This window comes from Notolepis coatsorum (assembly GCF_963971535.1).
Source record: "Notolepis coatsorum genome assembly, chromosome: 3".
Lineage (NCBI taxonomy): Eukaryota > Metazoa > Chordata > Actinopteri > Aulopiformes > Paralepididae > Notolepis > Notolepis coatsorum.
This window is the reverse complement of record NC_140167.1, coordinates 99,191,798-99,212,677: the sequence shown is the minus strand read 5'-3', so window position 1 is coordinate 99,212,677 and position 20,880 is coordinate 99,191,798. Positions and strand designations below refer to the sequence as shown.

General features: G+C 44.5%; 1 protein-coding gene across 1 annotated transcript in view; it reads left to right on the top strand.

Moving 5' to 3' along the window:
- LOC311225927 (alsin-like) overlaps nt 1–20,880 on the top strand; it is a 165,651-nt gene that overhangs the window by 109,320 nt on the left and 35,451 nt on the right. The window contains exons 22-24 of the mRNA XM_084311318.1: nt 2,008–2,085; nt 2,325–2,461; nt 9,098–9,253. Coding sequence (XP_084167444.1) covers nt 2,008–2,085; nt 2,325–2,461; nt 9,098–9,253 — 371 coding nt within the window. The remainder of the gene's footprint in view (nt 1–2,007; nt 2,086–2,324; nt 2,462–9,097; nt 9,254–20,880) is intronic.

Below are 20,880 nucleotides of genomic sequence, written 5' to 3'. Positions count from 1 at the left end.
TAACGGAGCTTAATGTGTGAAGACTATTTCTTTGAACGTTGAGCGCGTATGGATTCACTCCCCGTCTACACCAGGAAGCGGCGCCGGCATGCTGCCGCTACAAATGCCGTTTGATACTGATCAACGTTATATTAAAATTTCAACTGTACATGGTCCTAAACGTTATGACTGATCATGCGCAGGTGAACGGAGGGGGGGGAGGGGGGTCGTTTATAATTCCGTGACCGACGTTAAATGATTTATGTAGTATGGGTGATATATAGATCAGAGCAGTTTGTATCGAAAATGATAAACAAAAACGCTGAAACTCACGTCAGTCTCCTCGTACCGTTGGGCGATGAGAGTGGAGCAAACAGATCCCAGTTATGTGGTGGGGATCGAGGCGATCCATTTCCAGTTTGTATATTACTAATACACGCCCAAATCATGTAGATTATTGAGTTATGGCAACGGATCCATATCCACGGTGTGTGTATTGAGTCCCGCGACGATAAACGAGTGGCCGGACGGAATAGGGAGACGCACCGGGATCACAAGAGATCCACTTCCGGTTGCAACTCGCCGATCAGCCACCAGGTGGCAGTTTTGAAGCGTTGCAGAGTTGTGCTGGCTCACACAGCATCCGACAAGGCTCCGTGAGTGAAATATGAATACCATGGCGAAAATATGATATATTGATCAGAATCACGTTGTACGCCATTATTGGCAGAATTTGCATGAACTTGAAACCCGTCGTGTGACGTTATTGGCGGGGACAGGGTTAATATGAGCTCATTTGGTCATTCACGACCAGTAGCACAATATGTTCTTTGCTAACAAGAAATATACCATTTACTTATTAGAACTATGTAAATTGCTCCACATGCCGGCCAAATCCTCCCCCCTGACCGACCTTTCCATCACAGTCGAGAATGCAGCTGTGACCGCGTCCCCGACCACCAAGAACCTTGGTGTTGTCCTCGACGACCAGTTGAACTTCTCTGCTCACATCGCAGTGACAACCAGAACCTGCAGATTCCTCCTGAGCAATGTCAGAAGGATCCGCCCCTTCCTGACAAAAGAAGCCACCCAACTCCTCGTCCAATCAACAGTCATCTCCCGCCTCGACTACTGCAACTCACTGCTCGCTGGCCTCCCGGCCACTGCCACTAAGCCTCTTCAACTCATTCAGAACGCAGCGGCCCGCCTGATCTCAAACCTACCGAAGTCGGCCCATGTCACCCCACTTCTTAGGGACCTGCACTGGCTCCCCATTGCTGCACGGATCCGCTTCAAGGTCCTCGACCTGGCATACCGTGCGGCAAAGGGAACCGCTTCCGCCTACCTCCGGTCAATGGTCTCTAACTACACACCCTCAAGACCCCTACGCTCTGCATCTTCTGGCCGCCTCAGACCTACTCCTATCCAAGCTCCGGGAGGGTCATCAAAGAGAAGTCGGCTATTCTCAGTCCTTGCCCCACAATGGTGGAATGAACTACCCACCCCAGTTCGGACAGCCGAAACCCGTCCATACTTTCGCCGTCGACTAAAGACGCACTTCTTCAAACATTATCTGAATTAAAAAGAAAAGAAAAAAAAATATCTAACCCTATAACCTTATTGTCATGCACTTGTCCTAATAAACGAACCTACACTGTAGCACTCAACACTTTGATGAACATTGTTTCTCAGCTGAGAGTTGTGCCCTTCCTGATGACTTGTCGTACAGAACTTGTAAGTCGCTTTTGATAAAAGCGTCAGCTAAGTGACTAAATGTAAATGTAAACGGTCTCATTTCTAAACACAGATGAAAAAACACCAATGGAAAAATGGGGACGTTTCCTTGCTTGAAGAATACATTTTTCCCTCCCGTGTTCTCTTGTCCTCCATGTTTGTCTGTAAAACACTGAGCAGTCGCCTTTCACAGCCACATGGTGCTGCTATTGTGCGAAAGTTACACACAGGCATTCTAAACACTCAAAAGGCCTCAACGGTGTGTGTGTGTGTGTGTGTGTTTGTGTGTGTCAGGGTCCAGGAGTGCTGATATCAGAGGATGACACAGCTTTCCAAGGAGAGTTCATTGAAGACTGGACTGTCAATGGAAAGGTACCCCCCCCCCCCCCCCCCCCCAACACACCCAGAAACACAACGTTGGTACCTCACAGGTCTTCCTATCAATGACTAATGACTCTGAGTATAACGATACGCGCTCCGCATGTCAGACTGAGCATAACGAGCCTCTCTCTCTCTCTCTCTCTCTCTCTCTCTCTCTCTCTCTCTCTCTCTCTCTCTCTCTCTCTCTCTCTCTCTCTCTCTCTCTCTCTCTCTCTCTCTCTCTCTCTCAGGGTGTACTGTCTCTACCTAATGGTGACTGTATAGAGGGTTTGTTTAGTGGGGAGTGGTCAGTAGGTCTGAAGATAGTAGGAACGTACACCAAACCCAACATCTATGATCCAGACCACCAGGACAACACCAAGCCTCTGTGAGTTACTACCTACCGCTCTTACAACAGACACGATTTAAAGCTGCAATAACCATTCTATGACCACTAGATGGCAACAAGTTGCCATTGTAAACAAAACGAAAGCCTTGTCATGTACAAACATAAAGCTGCCTTACTGGCACAGTCTTGTTGTAATATAGACACAGGAAGGGAAATATTTCAATATTAACCTCCTTTACCCTTTCACTACCACACTACCAAATGGTTAACCCATTCACTGTGACAATACAGAAGTCTAACCCTTTCACCGCCACACGACAAAGGGTTAACCCTTTCACTACCACACTACAGAAGGTCAATCGTCTAGTGTTGTAGTGAAAGGGTTAAAGATGAATTGTACTGTTGATTTTCTACTTCATTCAACTTGTTTCTATCCCTTGATTCATACACTACAATAACAATCTGCTGTGCTTATGGACAACATATTCCTTAATTATTTCGATTTAGGGCTGTCAGTTTATCGTGTTAATTAGATTAATGAATTACACAGCAAATTATTGCGTTATGAAAATTAACTCAAAATTAATTACAAAAAAACGTTTTTTTTTCTTTTTTTTTAAATAAATTTGTTTTTGTATCTCATTCATTCCATAAGAATGTAGAATACACAGGCGGTTAGGTGGCCGAGCGGAGATTGCGTTCGTCACCAGCCCCGGAGCTGTGAGCTGGATTCGCCTGTTCGAATCCAGCTCACAGCTCCGGGGTTGTCACCAGCTTGGCTGGCCGTCTGCACTAATACAATTGGCTGTATTAGAGGGTGGGAGAAGCTGGAGGGGTGGGTCCGGGTCATTGTAAACAGCGACTCCTACAGTTCGGTCGGGGCGCCTGCTAAGCGCGGATTGGACTTGAGGGGGATAGTGTGGTCCTCCCACACGCTACGCCCTCTCAATGAGAATCCGCGCTGCCGGGTGAAAAGAAGCGGTGATTGGCTGGACGTGTGTCGGAGGAAGCACGTGGTAGCCTCCACTCTCCCAGATGATCTGACTGTGGGGGGTAAGTGCGCAGCGACCAGGAAGGGAATGGGAATTGGCATACGACTAACATTGGGATGGGAGAAAATCGGAGGAAAATGGAGGGGAAAAAAATAAAAAAAAAAAAATAATGTAGAATACACATTTACAGACTTTTTTTTAATATGGTCCATTTGCATGTTCTTGGTATCTGATTCTAGGGACATCTATGAATCTCAGGGAATGTATTCCCAGTGTCAGAAATACTGTGGGCTAGATCCACAAAGAATGGATTGCACGGTGCAAGTTGCACCCTTACTTACAATACATTATGAATTGAAAATGGGGGACCCTGATGTAAACAAGACGAAAGTCTTTCTCTGGTCTGCATCCCCTTAACAATTGTGTGTATTGAGCCGTACTGTATTGTACCCATTCTGCAATCTGTTAATAACATTTTCATTCAATCAATCAATCTGCGCGGTGATTGATTGAATGAACATTTTATTTTGAGTAAATTGTAATGAACCAAATGAGAATATCAATACATTTTTTTAAATCTTTGACTGTGAATAACACCATGCTCAAATTGACCAGACCTGAAAAATCTAAGCAAATTAATAGATGCAAGATGATTAAACAGAAGGTTTTGTAGATACAGTACTGAATTCTGCCATCCGGACACATGCCATTTGAAATATGATTATAGAATATCAGGCATAAAATGGTTATGAGATTAAAATGCGATTAATTAGATAAATTAATTACAAATCCTGTAATTAATTAGATACATTTTTGTAATCGCCTGACAGCACTATTTAGATTATAATATTAGTGCAGGATTATGTAAAAGCTACAAATAAATATGTTTCAGACAAATTCACATAAACCTCTAAAGATAGTCAGCATGGAACCTCATCAATCAGTTACTAAATAGAGTTGTAGTTGGGCCGACTGACATGCTAAGGAGTTATTTTCATTTGAACCCTGGGGAGATAGCTGCTCTATTGACAATTTGCATTTGATTAAAAACAAATGCCAGGAAGACGTACAAATTGACGTCTGTCATTCTTTTTATGACTTGAAGGAGAGGACTTTTAATCAAATCTTTGGCTTCTTTCCTCTCCTGCTCTATTAACCCTTTCTCCGCCGATGACGTGTTAAGACGTCATTCCTCGCCATGCGTAATCTGCCAATGACGTTTTACAGCGTCTTTGAGATCAATATTTCAAATTTCTGTCATGGTATTCATATTTCACCCACGGATCCTTGACTGGTGCTGTAGGACTCCGCTCAACTCTCCAACGATTCAATACCGCCACCTGGTGGCCGATCGGCGAGTTGCCAAACCGGAAGTGGGGCCGGAAGTGCTTGGTGTCCCCCCTATTCCGTCCGACTCCATCTGGACACACTGGATAATCGATCCGTTGCCATAGCTCAATAAACAACATTATTTGGACGTATATAGTATTATACAACCTGGAAATGGATCGCATAGATCAACATCCCATAATAGCGATCTTTTTGCTCCAGTATCATCCCCCATCGCTACGAGGAAGCTATGGTGAGTTTCAGCGTTTTTGATTATTATTATCCATACAAACTGCTATGATCTATATATCACCCATACTACATGAATCATTTAACGTCGGTCATTGCATTATAAACGACCCCCCCCCCCCCCCCTCCGGTCACCAGCAGATGATGAGTCATGACGTTTAGGACCTTGTACAATTGAAATTTTTAATCTGGCGTCAATCGCTATCAAACTGCATTTGATGATCTAATATATGCATAAATGGCTATAACTCACGTTCTATGAAATACTGCAGAAAACGATAAAAACATATTTATACTCTAAACCGTATTTTTGTATGAATGTGTGAATGAAAAAGTAAAACGTTCCTACATCCTGGACGATAGATAATTGATGTTGAATGGGCCATATTAATGTCAATTTAGCAATACAATTTAAAAAGTTATAGCCCTGCAAAGAAGGTGAACATCTCCATAGACAAATAGAGCTGGCAGACTGGATACAAGGATGAGAATAAGCTCCGGCAGATAAAGGGTTAACACAACTAAATTAAACTAAACTATACTATACTACTGTATACTAAACTAAGTGAAAAAAATTATAGTTTTTGTGCATTCAACTACAATACATTCTCTTGGGCATTTCCTGGTTGTTAACACATTCCCGGCCAACCACGGACATGTCTGTGTTTCGGATCCAACGGTTGAGGGCCAACCACGGACATGTCCGTGGCAAGGTTGTTTTGGCTTTTATTCCACTTTAATAACCTACTCAATGTCACCGAGCGGCACTGCAGATTTACCCTACTCTTGGAATTCGGAAAAGTGCATTACCGGCCAGATCCTCGTAGGGGCGCTGTCTCGATAATGCAGTGTTCCCTGTAGCAGAACGGTGTTTTATTTTTTTGGATCTCGAATGGACTTTCCTGTTAGGGTGAATCTATGCGTGTAGCATGTAGCATGGAATACGTTTTGGGAGCTGAATTCAGTGTGCAGTAAAGGAATATAGCATCAGCCAATGGACATATGGATCTACCAGATGGCGATCGATAACTGGGAAATAATTTTTGCAGCCCAACCGGCCACAGGTAAGATCTTTTTCACGTAAATTACACGCTGATCAGGCCTTGTTATCATACCCAACCAGGCGATCAGCGAATGTGGCTACTGAGGCTAACGCCGTTATTGACTTGACTTAATCCTCTTTACCCCGTTGGGGGGCACAGGGCGTCCACCAGAGCTCTCCATCTCACTCTCTTCTGGGCCAGGGCCTTTGCTTCTTTCCAGCTCACTCCGATGTTATTTAGGTCTTGGAGTGTGGAACGTCCCGATCTAAAGACAGAGAACCAGATCGACCATATAGCAATAACAAGAAAATGGAGAAAACTACTCTTAGATGTTACGGTAAAGAGGGGAGCAGACATTGACTCTGACCATCACCTGCTGATAGGAGAGTTTAGACTCAAACTAGCTGTAAGAAAAGGGAGGAAAATAGAGCACAGAGAAAATTCAACATCAGAAAACTAAGGGATCACCAGGTTAGACAGGAAGCAGGGCTTACACTTAAAAACGCTGTTATTAGTAATAAATAATCAGAAACGACGTCCCCCGCATTCATGCCCATTGCTCCCATTGATTCAATCAATCAATCTGCACTGTGATTGATTGAATGAAAATTGTATTAACAGATTGCAGAATGGGTACTATACAGTACAGCTCAATACACACTTTGAGTGCCACGAGGTGGCGCCAGAGTTAGCGCTTCAATGCCACCATCGGCGCCAATGTTACGCTTAATATCGCCTAATCTATGTTTTAAATTATGGCTATGTGTCTAATCTGCCCGTCGCTTATCAAAGAATCCTTTTCCAGTCAGTGCTGTCAAGGCAGATTGGTTTTTTATCGCTTCATTTCCGTTTGAGAGTATTTTGAAAAGCACCCGTTTTGAGGTAAAAAACAGTTAATTCTAGACCATTCTATGATAATCGTCTTTTACTGGAATATTCCAGAACGTTGATATTTGTCGGCCTATTTATGAATCGTTTTCAAATAAACGCTAGATGATCAATATTATACGTGCACGCACGCACATTCGAGCCGCGCACAGATAATCGTCGTGTTCATTTCCTCTTGGACTTTTACAGTGAAACCGAAAGAGCCCATTTCACAAAACAGCTTATATCTTCATCAAAATGAGTCTGATTATCCTAACACTGATAACATAGATTCCTTACCTGACATCAGATGGTATCCAACTGGTATATTCCAATTCCTGATCACCATTCGAAAAAATCGATAAGTGTATGGATCCAACGTGATACAGTAGTACACATGATTCCGCGGGGCTGAGAGGCTCCAGAATGAACTGTGGTAACCCCGGCTGGATCAGTGGACTGGAAAATGTGGAGTACCGGATTTTTTTCCCCATCCATTTTCATTGAGTCCATTCCAAAATCCCTTATGTCATCTGGGAGACGATAGGGGGCGCTTTTTTCCACATATGATCGCCGGCGGCGCTCGGGTATACTCGGGTAGGCTCGCGTGATGCAATATGATTTCAGATCGCTAAAAAAAAATAAAATTCAGAGAAATCTTGTGAGTGGCTTTCAACATAACTATCAGAAACCCGAGATATCTCGTGTGTGGCAGTGAAAGTGTTAATCGTTATTTCTTTTATCATCAATTTCCATTCATTTTTCATCAATCTAGCCTCACGTTACCAGTGGGGATCTGTCTGAGCTCGAACAGGGAAAATACCGTCCCGTTTCGTCTCTCCGGGTGGTATTGCACCCCATTGGATTGGACTGAATGAAATGGATGGGGGAAAAAGAGTCCGGATTCCACATTTTACTTGTCAGGCATGTAATCCGAGCCTATTGCAGTCATCGCCCACCATCAGAACAGCGTGGAATAGGCGGTTAGGTGGCCGAGCGGAGATTGCGTTCGTCACCAACCCCGGAGCTGTGAGCTGGATTCGCCTGTTCGAATCCAGCTCACAGCTCCGGGGTTGTCACCAGCTTGGCTGGCCGTCTGCACTAATACAATTGGCTGTATTAGAGGGTGGGAGAAGCTGGCGGGGTGGGTCCGGGTCGTTGTAAACAGCGACTCCTACAGTTCGGTCGGGGCGCCTGCTAAGCGCGGATAGGACTCGAGGGGGATAGTGTGGTCCTCCCACACGCTACGCCCTCTCGATGAGAATCCGCGCTGCCAGGTGAAAAGAAGCGGTGATTGGCTGGACGTGTGTCGGAGGAAGCACGTGGTAGCCTCCACTCTCCCAGATGATCTGACTGTGGGGGGTAAGTGCGCAGCGACCAGGAAGGGACTGGGAATTGGCATACGACTAACATTGGGATGGGAGAAAATCGGAGGAAAATGGAGGGGGAAAAAGACCAAAAAAAAAAAAAAAAAGAACAGCGTGGAATATGTCTTTCGACCACCCATCGTTGGATCAATAAACGCGATCGATATTTGGAATGGCGTTCAGGAATTGGAATAATCTTTTTGGAGAACATCTGATCTGAGGTAAGGAATCTATTTTACCAGTCTTGGGATAATCAGAGCTGTTTTCACCTATATCAACGTGTCCCATATGTGTGTGTGTGGCTGTGAGTGTGTGCGTGCTGATCAGGAAATAAGATAATCGATTTTTCAGCCCGCTTCTATAGCGTGCATAAGTACACATATACTATCGATAATCTAGCGTTTATTTAAAAACGATTCATAAATAGGCCGAAAAAATTACAACGTGTTTTGTGTATTACAATCCGTTTCGACAATGTTGACTGCAAACAAGTCATTTATATACGCAACAGTTGTATTAGACACATAGCCATAATTTAAGATATAGCTTATGCGTTCACAAATGTGAGCGCTCTGTCATTGAATAGAGCGTTGGCACTCAACGGGGTATCTAGGACTGGCACGGCTGGCACGGAAAGTGTTAATGTACTCTGTATTTATGTGGACATAAATAAAGCATCTAAAATGTGTGTGTGTGTGTGTGTCTGTGTGTCTGTGTGTCTGTGTGTGTGTGGTGTGTCTGTGTGTGTGTGTGTGTGTGTGTCTGTGTGTGTCTGTGTGTCTGTGTGTGCGTGTGTGTGTGTGTGTGTGCGTGTGTGCGTGTGTGTAGTGAGGTAGGCATGCATGCAGTGCCTGCAGACCTGAAGTGGCAGTGTGTGTTTGAGGAGTGTTGGAGTCGCCTGGGCTGTGATGTCGCTGGAAGTGGAGAGAGGAAGAGAGCCTGGGAGAACATAGCTGTTAACATCACTACAGGACGCAGAGAGAGGTATACACACAGCTGTTAGCATCACTACAGGACACAGAGAGAGAGGTATACACACAGGTGTTAGCATCACTACAGGACACAGAGAGAGGTATACACACAGCTGTTAGCATCACTACAGGACACACAGAGAGAGGTATACACACAGGTGTTAGCATCACTACAGGACGCAGAGAGAGAGAGGTATACACACAGGTGTTAACATCACTACAGGACACAGAGAGAGGTATACACACAGGTGTTAACATCACTACAGGACACAGAGAGAGAGGTATACACACAGCTGTTAACATCACTACAGGACACAGAGAGAGGTATACACACAGGTGTTAGCATCACTACAGGACACAGAGAGAGGTATACACACAGCTGTTAACATCACTACAGGACACAGAGAGAGGTATACACACAGCTGTTAGCATCACTACAGGACACACAGAGAGAGGTATACACACAGGTGTTAGCATCACTACAGGACGCAGAGAGAGAGAGGTATACACACAGGTGTTAACATCACTACAGGACACAGAGAGAGGTATACACACAGGTGTTAGCATCACTACAGGACACAGAGAGAGGTATACACACAGCTGTTAACATCACTACAGGACACAGAGAGAGGTATACACACAGGTGTTAGCATCACTACAGGACACAGAGAGAGGTATACACACAGGTGTTAACATCACTACAGGACACAGAGAGAGGTATACACACAGGTGTTAGCATCACTACAGGACACAGAGAGAGGTATACACACAGGTGTTAACATCACTACAGGACACAGAGAGAGGTATACACACAGGTGTTAGCATCACTACAGGACACAGAGAGAGAGGTATACACACAGCTGTTAACATCACTACAGGACACACAGAGAGAGGTATACACACAGGTGTTAACATCACTACAGGACACAGAGAGAGAGGTATACACACAGCTGTTAGCATCACTACAGGACACAGAGAGAGGTGTACACACAGCTGTTAACATCACTACAGGACACAGAGAGAGGTATACACACAGGTGTTAACATCACTACAGGACACAGAGAGAGGTATACACACAGCTGTTAACATCACTACAGGACACAGAGAGAGAGGTATACACACAGGTGTTAACATCACTACAGGACACAGAGAGAGGTATACACACAGCTGTTAACATCACTACAGGACACAGAGAGAGGTATACACACAGCTGTTAACATCACTACAGGACACAGAGAGAGGTATACACACAGCTGTTAGCATCACTACAGGACACAGAGAGAGAGAGGTATACACACAGGTGTTAACATCACTACAGGACACAGAGAGAGAGGTATACACACAGGTGTTAACATCACTACAGGACACAGAGAGAGAGGTATACACACAGGTGTTAACATCACTACAGGACACAGAGAGAGAGGTATACACACAGGTGTTAACATCACTACAGGACACAGAGAGAGAGGTATACACACAGGTGTTAACATCACTACAGGACACAGAGAGAGAGGTATACACACAGGTGTTAACATCACTACAGGACACAGAGAGAGAGGTATACACACAGGTGTTAACATCACTACAGGACACAGAGAGAGAGGTATACACACAGCTGTTAACATCACTACAGGACACAGAGAGAGGTATACACACAGGTGTTAACATCACTACAGGACACAGAGAGAGGTATACACACAGCTGTTAACATCACTACAGGACACACAGAGAGAGGTATACACACAGCTGTTAACATCACTACAGGACACAGAGAGAGAGAGGTATACACACAGGTGTTAACATCACTACAGGACACAGAGAGAGGTATACACACAGGTGTTAACATCACTACAGGACACAGAGAGAGGTATACACACAGGTGTTAACATCACTACAGGACACAGAGAGAGGTATACACACAGGTGTTAACATCACTACAGGACACACAGAGAGAGAGGTATACACACAGGTGTTAACATCACTACAGGACACAGAGAGAGGTATACACACAGGTGTTAGCATCACTACAGGACACAGAGAGAGAGGTATACACACAGGTGTTAACATCACTACAGGACACAGAGAGAGAGGTATACACACAGCTGTTAACATCACTACAGGACACAGAGAGAGAGAGGTATACACACAGCTGTTAGCATCACTACAGGACACACAGAGAGAGGTATACACACAGCTGTTAACATCACTACAGGACACAGAGAGAGGTATACACACAGGTGTTAACATCACTACAGGACACACAGAGAGAGAGAGGTATACACACAGGTGTTAACATCACTACAGGACACACAGAGAGAGGTATACACACAGGTGTTAACATCACTACAGGACACAGAGAGAGAGAGGTATACACACAGGTGTTAACATCACTACAGGACACAGAGAGAGAGGTATACACACAGGTGTTAACATCACTACAGGACACAGAGAGAGAGGTATACACACAGCTGTTAACATCACTACAGGACACAGAGAGAGGTATACACACAGCTGTTAACATCACTACAGGACACAGAGAGAGGTATACACACAGGTGTTAACATCACTACAGGACACAGAGAGAGAGGTATACACACAGCTGTTAACATCACTACAGGACACAGAGAGAGGTATACACACAGCTGTTAACATCACTACAGGACACAGAGAGAGGTATACACACAGGTGTTAACATCACTACAGGACACAGAGAGAGGTATACACACAGGTGTTAACATCACTACAGGACACAGAGAGAGAGGTATACACACAGGTGTTAGCATCACTACAGGACACAGAGAGAGAGGTATACACACAGGTGTTAACATCACTACAGGACACAGAGAGAGAGGTATACACACAGGTGTTAACATCACTACAGGACACAGAGAGAGAGGTATACACACAGGTGTTAACATCACTACAGGACACAGAGAGAGGTATACACACAGGTGTTAACATCACTACAGGACACAGAGAGAGAGGTATACACACAGCTGTTAACATCACTACAGGACACAGAGAGAGGTATACACACAGCTGTTAGCATCACTACAGGACACAGAGAGAGGTATACACACAGGTGTTAACATCACTACAGGACACAGAGAGAGGTATACACACAGGTGTTAACATCACTACAGGACACAGAGAGAGAGGTATACACACAGGTGTTAACATCACTACAGGACACAGAGAGAGGTATACACACAGCTGTTAACATCACTACAGGACACACAGAGAGAGGTATACACACAGGTGTTAGCATCACTACAGGACACAGAGAGAGGTATACACACAGGTGTTAACATCACTACAGGACACAGAGAGAGAGAGGTATACACACAGCTGTTAACATCACTACAGGACACAGAGAGAGGTATACACACAGCTGTTAACATCACTACAGGACACACAGAGAGAGGTATACACACAGCTGTTAACATCACTACAGGACACAGAGAGAGAGAGGTATACACACAGGTGTTAACATCACTACAGGACACAGAGAGAGGTATACACACAGCTGTTAACATCACTACAGGACACACAGAGAGAGGTATACACACAGGTGTTAACATCACTACAGGACACAGAGAGAGGTATACACACAGGTGTTAACATCACTACAGGACACAGAGAGAGGTATACACACAGGTGTTAACATCACTACAGGACACAGAGAGAGAGGTATACACACAGGTGTTAACATCACTACAGGACACAGAGAGAGAGGTATACACACAGGTGTTAACATCACTACAGGACACAGAGAGAGAGGTATACACACAGGTGTTAACATCACTACAGGACACAGAGAGAGAGGTATACACACAGCTGTTAGCATCACTACAGGACACAGAGAGAGGTATACACACAGCTGTTAGCATCACTACAGGACACAGAGAGAGGTATACACACAGGTGTTAACATCACTACAGGACACAGAGAGAGAGGTATACACACAGGTGTTAACATCACTACAGGACACAGAGAGAGGTATACACACAGGTGTTAACATCACTACAGGACACAGAGAGAGAGGTATACACACAGCTGTTAGCATCACTACAGGACACAGAGAGAGGTATACACACAGCTGTTAGCATCACTACAGGACACAGAGAGAGAGGTATACACACAGGTGTTAACATCACTACAGGACACAGAGAGAGGTATACACACAGCTGTTAGCATCACTACAGGACACAGAGAGAGAGGTATACACACAGCTGTTAGCATCACTACAGGACACAGAGAGAGAGGTATACACACAGGTGTTAACATCACTACAGGACACAGAGAGAGAGGTATACACACAGGTGTTAACATCACTACAGGACACAGAGAGAGAGGTATACACACAGGTGTTAACATCACTACAGGACACAGAGAGAGGTATACACACAGGTGTTAACATCACTACAGGACACAGAGAGAGGTATACACACAGGTGTTAACATCACTACAGGACACAGAGAGAGAGGTATACACACAGGTGTTAACATCACTACAGGACACAGAGAGAGGTATACACACAGGTGTTAACATCACTACAGGACACAGAGAGAGGTATACACACAGCTGTTAACATCACTACAGGACACAGAGAGAGGTATACACACAGGTGTTAGCATCACTACAGGACACAGAGAGAGGTATACACACAGCTGTTAGCATCACTACAGGACACAGAGAGAGGTATACACACAGGTGTTAACATCACTACAGGACACAGAGAGAGGTATACACACAGCTGTTAACATCACTACAGGACACAGAGAGAGGTATACACACAGGTGTTAACATCACTACAGGACACAGAGAGAGAGGTATACACACAGGTGTTAACATCACTACAGGACACACAGAGAGAGGTATACACACAGGTGTTAACATCACTACAGGACACACAGAGAGAGGTATACACACAGCTGTTAACATCACTACAGGACACACAGAGAGAGAGAGGTATACACACAGCTGTTAGCATCACTACAGGACACAGAGAGAGGTATACACACAGGTGTTAACATCACTACAGGACACAGAGAGAGAGGTATACACACAGGTGTTAACATCACTACAGGACACAGAGAGAGAGGTATACACACAGCTGTTAACATCACTACAGGACACAGAGAGAGAGGTATACACACAGGTGTTAACATCACTACAGGACACAGAGAGAGAGGTATACACACAGGTGTTAACATCACTACAGGACACACAGAGAGAGGTATACACACAGGTGTTAACATCACTACAGGACACAGAGAGAGAGGTATACACACAGGTGTTAACATCACTACAGGACACAGAGAGAGAGAGGTATACACACAGGTGTTAACATCACTACAGGACACAGAGAGAGAGGTATACACACAGCTGTTAACATCACTACAGGACACAGAGAGAGGTATACACACAGGTGTTAACATCACTACAGGACACAGAGAGAGGTATACACACAGGTGTTAACATCACTACAGGACACACAGAGAGGTATACACACAGGTGTTAGCATCACTACAGGACACAGAGAGAGGTATACACACAGCTGTTAACATCACTACAGGACACAGAGAGAGAGGTATACACACAGCTGTTAACATCACTACAGGACACAGAGAGAGGTATACACACAGGTGTTAACATCACTACAGGACACAGAGAGAGGTATACACACAGGTGTTAACATCACTACAGGACACAGAGAGAGGTATACACACAGCTGTTAACATCACTACAGGACACAGAGAGAGGTATACACACAGGTGTTAGCATCACTACAGGACACAGAGAGAGGTATACACACAGCTGTTAACATCACTACAGGACACAGAGAGAGAGGTATACACACAGCTGTTAACATCACTACAGGACACAGAGAGAGGTATACACACAGGTGTTAACATCACTACAGGACACAGAGAGAGGTATACACACAGGTGTTAACATCACTACAGGACACAGAGAGAGGTATACACACAGGTGTTAACATCACTACAGGACACAGAGAGAGGTATACACACAGGTGTTAACATCACTACAGGACACAGAGAGAGGTATACACACAGGTGTTAACATCACTACAGGACACAGATAGAGGTATACACACAGGTGTTAACATCACTACAGGACACAGAGATAGGTATACACACAGCTGTTAACATCACTACAGGACACAGAGAGAGGTATACACACAGGTGTTAACATCACTACAGGACACACAGAGAGAGGTATACACACAGGTGTTAACATCACTACAGGACACACAGAGAGAGGTATACACACAGCTGTTAACATCACTACAGGACACAGAGAGAGGTATACACACAGCTGTTAACATCACTACAGGACACAGAGAGAGAGGTATACACACAGCTGTTAACATCACTACAGGACACAGAGAGAGAGAGGTATACACACAGGTGTTAACATCACTACAGGACACAGAGAGAGGTATACACACAGGTGTTAACATCACTACAGGACACAGAGAGAGAGGTATACACACAGGTGTTAACATCACTACAGGACACAGAGAGAGAGGTATACACACAGGTGTTAACATCACTACAGGACACAGAGAGAGGTATACACACAGGTGTTAACATCACTACAGGACACAGAGAGAGGTATACACACAGCTGTTAACATCACTACAGGACACAGAGAGGTATACACACAGGTGTTAACATCACTACAGGACACACAGAGAGAGGTATACACACAGGTGTTAACATCACTACAGGACACAGAGAGAGGTATACACACAGCTGTTAACATCACTACAGGACACAGAGAGAGAGGTATACACACAGGTGTTAACATCACTACAGGACACAGAGAGAGGTATACACACAGCTGTTAACATCACTACAGGACACACAGAGAGAGAGGTATACACACAGCTGTTAGCATCACTACAGGACACACAGAGAGAGGTATACACACAGCTGTTAACATCACTACAGGACACAGAGAGAGGTATACACACAGGTGTTAACATCACTACAGGACACAGAGAGAGAGGTATACACACAGGTGTTAACATCACTACAGGACACACAGAGAGAGGTATACACACAGGTGTTAACATCACTACAGGACACACAGAGAGAGGTATACACACAGCTGTTAACATCACTACAGGACACAGAGAGAGGTATACACACAGCTGTTAGCATCACTACAGGACACAGAGAGAGGTATACACACAGGTGTTAGCATCACTACAGGACACAGAGAGAGAGAGGTATACACACAGGTGTTAACATCACTACAGGACACAGAGAGAGAGGTATACACACAGGTGTTAACATCACTACAGGACACACAGAGAGGTATACACACAGGTGTTAACATCACTACAGGACACAGAGAGAGAGGTATACACACAGCTGTTAACATCACTACAGGACACACATAGAGAGAGGTATACACACAGGTGTTAACATCACTACAGGACACACAGAGAGAGAGGTATACACACAGGTGTTAGCATCACTACAGGACACACAGAGAGAGAGAGGTATACACACAGCTGTTAACATCACTACAGGACACACAGAGAGAGAGAGGTATACACACAGCTGTTAACATCACTACAGGACACAGAGAGAGGTATACACACAGGTGTTAACATCACTACAGGACACACAGAGAGAGAGAGGTATACACACAGGTGTTAACATCACTACAGGACACAGAGAGAGAGGTATACACACAGCTGTTAACATCACTACAGGACACAGAGAGAGAGGTATACACACAGGTGTTAACATCACTACAGGACACAGAGGGGTAAGGGGAGGTATACACACAGTGTTCAACATCACTACAGGACACCGAGAAGAGAGTTAACACACAGGACATCAATACAGAAAGAAGGTATACACACTACAGACACGGAGTATAAAGTGTAACATCACTACAGACACAAGAGAGAAGGTATACACACAGTTAACATCACTACAGACACAGAGAAGAGTATACACACAGCTGTTAACAGCACTACAGGACACAGAGAGAGAGGTATACACACAGGTGTTAACATCACTACAGGACACAGAGAGAGAGGTATACACACAGGTGTTAACATCACTACAGGACACAGAGAGAGGTATACACACAGGTGTTAACATCACTACAGGACACGGAGAGAGAGAGGTATACACACAGGTGTTAACATCACTACAGGACACAGAGAGAGGTATACACACAGGTGTTAACATCACTACAGGACACAGAGAGAGAGGTATACACACAGGTGTTAACATCACTACAGGACACAGAGAGAGAGGTATACACACAGGTGTTAACATCACTACAGGACACAGAGAGAGGTATACACACAGGTGTTAACATCACTACAGGACACGGAGAGAGAGAGGTATACACACAGGTGTTAACATCACTACAGGACACAGAGAGAGGTATACACACAGGTGTTAACATCACTACAGGACACAGAGAGAGAGGTATACACACAGGTGTTAACATCACTACAGGACACACAGAGAGAGGTATACACACAGCTGTTAGCATCACTACAGGACGCAGAGAGAGAGAGGTATACACACAGGTGTTAACATCACTACAGGACACAGAGAGAGGTATACACACAGCTGTTAACATCACTACAGGACACAGAGAGAGGTATACACACAGCTGTTAACATCACTACAGGACACAGAGAGAGGTATACACACAGGTGTTAACATCACTACAGGACACACAGAGAGGTATACACACAGCTGTTAACATCACTACAGGACACACAGAGAGGTATACACACAGGTGTTAACATCACTACAGGACACAGATAGAGGTATACACACAGGTGTTAGCATCACTACAGGACACAGAGAGAGGTATACACACAGCTGTTAACATCACTACAGGACACACAGAGAGAGGTATACACACAGGTGTTAACATCACTACAGGACACACAGAGAGAGGTATACACACAGGTGTTAACATCACTACAGGACACACAGAGAGAGGTATACACACAGGTGTTAACATCACTACAGGACACAGAGAGAGGTATACACACAGCTGTTAACATCACTACAGGACACAGAGAGAGAGGTATACACACGGCTGTTAACATCACTACAGGACACAGAGAGAGGTATACACACAGCTGTTAACATCACTACAGGACACACAGAGAGGTATACACACAGGTGTTAGCATCACTACAGGACACAGAGAGAGGTATACACACAGCTGTTAACATCACTACAGGACACAGAGAGAGGTATACACACAGCTGTTAACATCACTACAGGACACACAGAGAGGTATACACACAGGTGTTAACATCACTACAGGACACAGAGAGAGAGGTATACACACAGGTGTTAACATCACTACAGGACACAAAGAGAGGTATACACACAGCTGTTAACATCACTACAGGACACAGAGAGAGGTATACACACAGGTGTTAACATCACTACAGGACACAGAGAGAGAGGTATACACACAGGTGTTAACATCACTACAGGACACAGAGAGAGGTATACACACAGGTGTTAACATCACTACAGGACACAGAGAGAGAGGTATACACACAGCTGTTAACATCACTACAGGACACAGAGAGAGGTATACACACAGGTGTTAACATCACTACAGGACACAGAGAGAGAGGTATACACACAGGTGTTAACATCACTACAGGACACACAGAGAGAGGTATACACACAGGTGTTAACATCACTACAGGACACAGAGAGAGAGGTATACACACAGGTGTTAACATCACTACAGGACACAGAGAGAGAGAGGTATACACACAGGTGTTAACATCACTACAGGACACAGAGAGAGAGGTATACACACAGCTGTTAACATCACTACAGGACACAGAGAGAGGTATACACACAGGTGTTAACATCACTACAGGACACAGAGAGAGGTATACACACAGGTGTTAACATCACTACAGGACACACAGAGAGGTATACACACAGGTGTTAGCATCACTACAGGACACAGAGAGAGGTATACACACAGCTGTTAACATCACTACAGGACACAGAGAGAGAGGTATACACACAGCTGTTAACATCACTACAGGACACAGAGAGAGGTATACACACAGGTGTTAACATCACTACAGGACACAGAGAGAGGTATACACACAGGTGTTAACATCACTACAGGACACAGAGAGAGGTATACACACAGCTGTTAACATCACTACAGGACACAGAGAGAGGTATACACACAGGTGTTAGCATCACTACAGGACACAGAGAGAGGTATACACACAGCTGTTAACATCACTACAGGACACAGAGAGAGAGGTATACACACAGCTGTTAACATCACTACAGGACACAGAGAGAGGTATACACACAGGTGTTAACATCACTACAGGACACAGAGAGAGGTATACACACAGGTGTTAACATCACTACAGGACACAGAGAGAGGTATACACACAGGTGTTAACATCACTACAGGACACAGAGAGAGGTATACACACAGGTGTTAACATCACTACAGGACACAGAGAGAGGTATACACACAGGTGTTAACATCACTACAGGACACAGATAGAGGTATACACACAGGTGTTAACATCACTACAGGACACAGAGATAGGTATACACACAGCTGTTAACATCACTACAGGACACAGAGAGAGGTATACACACAGGTGTTAACATCACTACAGGACACACAGAGAGAGGTATACACACAGGTGTTAACATCACTACAGGACACACAGAGAGAGGTATACACACAGCTGTTAACATCACTACAGGACACAGAGAGAGGTATACACACAGCTGTTAACATCACTACAGGACACAGAGAGAGAGGTATACACACAGCTGTTAACATCACTACAGGACACAGAGAGAGAGAGGTATACACACAGGTGTTAACATCACTACAGGACACAGAGAGAGGTATACACACAGGTGTTAACATCACTACAGGACACAGAGAGAGAGGTATACACACAGGTGTTAACATCACTACAGGACACAGAGAGAGAGGTATACACACAGGTGTTAACATCACTACAGGACACAGAGAGAGGTATACACACAGGTGTTAACATCACTACAGGACACAGAGAGAGGTATACACACAGCTGTTAACATCACTACAGGACACAGAGAGGTATACACACAGGTGTTAACATCACTACAGGACACACAGAGAGAGGTATACACACAGGTGTTAACATCACTACAGGACACAGAGAGAGGTATACACACAGCTGTTAACATCACTACAGGACACAGAGAGAGAGGTATACACACAGGTGTTAACATCACTACAGGACACAGAGAGAGGTATACACACAGCTGTTAACATCACTACAGGACACACAGAGAGAGAGGTATACACACAGCTGTTAGCATCACTACAGGACACACAGAGAGAGGTATACACACAGCTGTTAACATCACTACAGGACACAGAGAGAGGTATACACACAGGTGTTAACATCACTACAGGACACAGAGAGAGAGGTATACACACAGGTGTTAACATCACTACAGGACACACAGAGAGAGGTATACACACAGGTGTTAACATCACTACAGGACACACAGAGAGAGGTATACACACAGCTGTTAACATCACTACAGGACACAG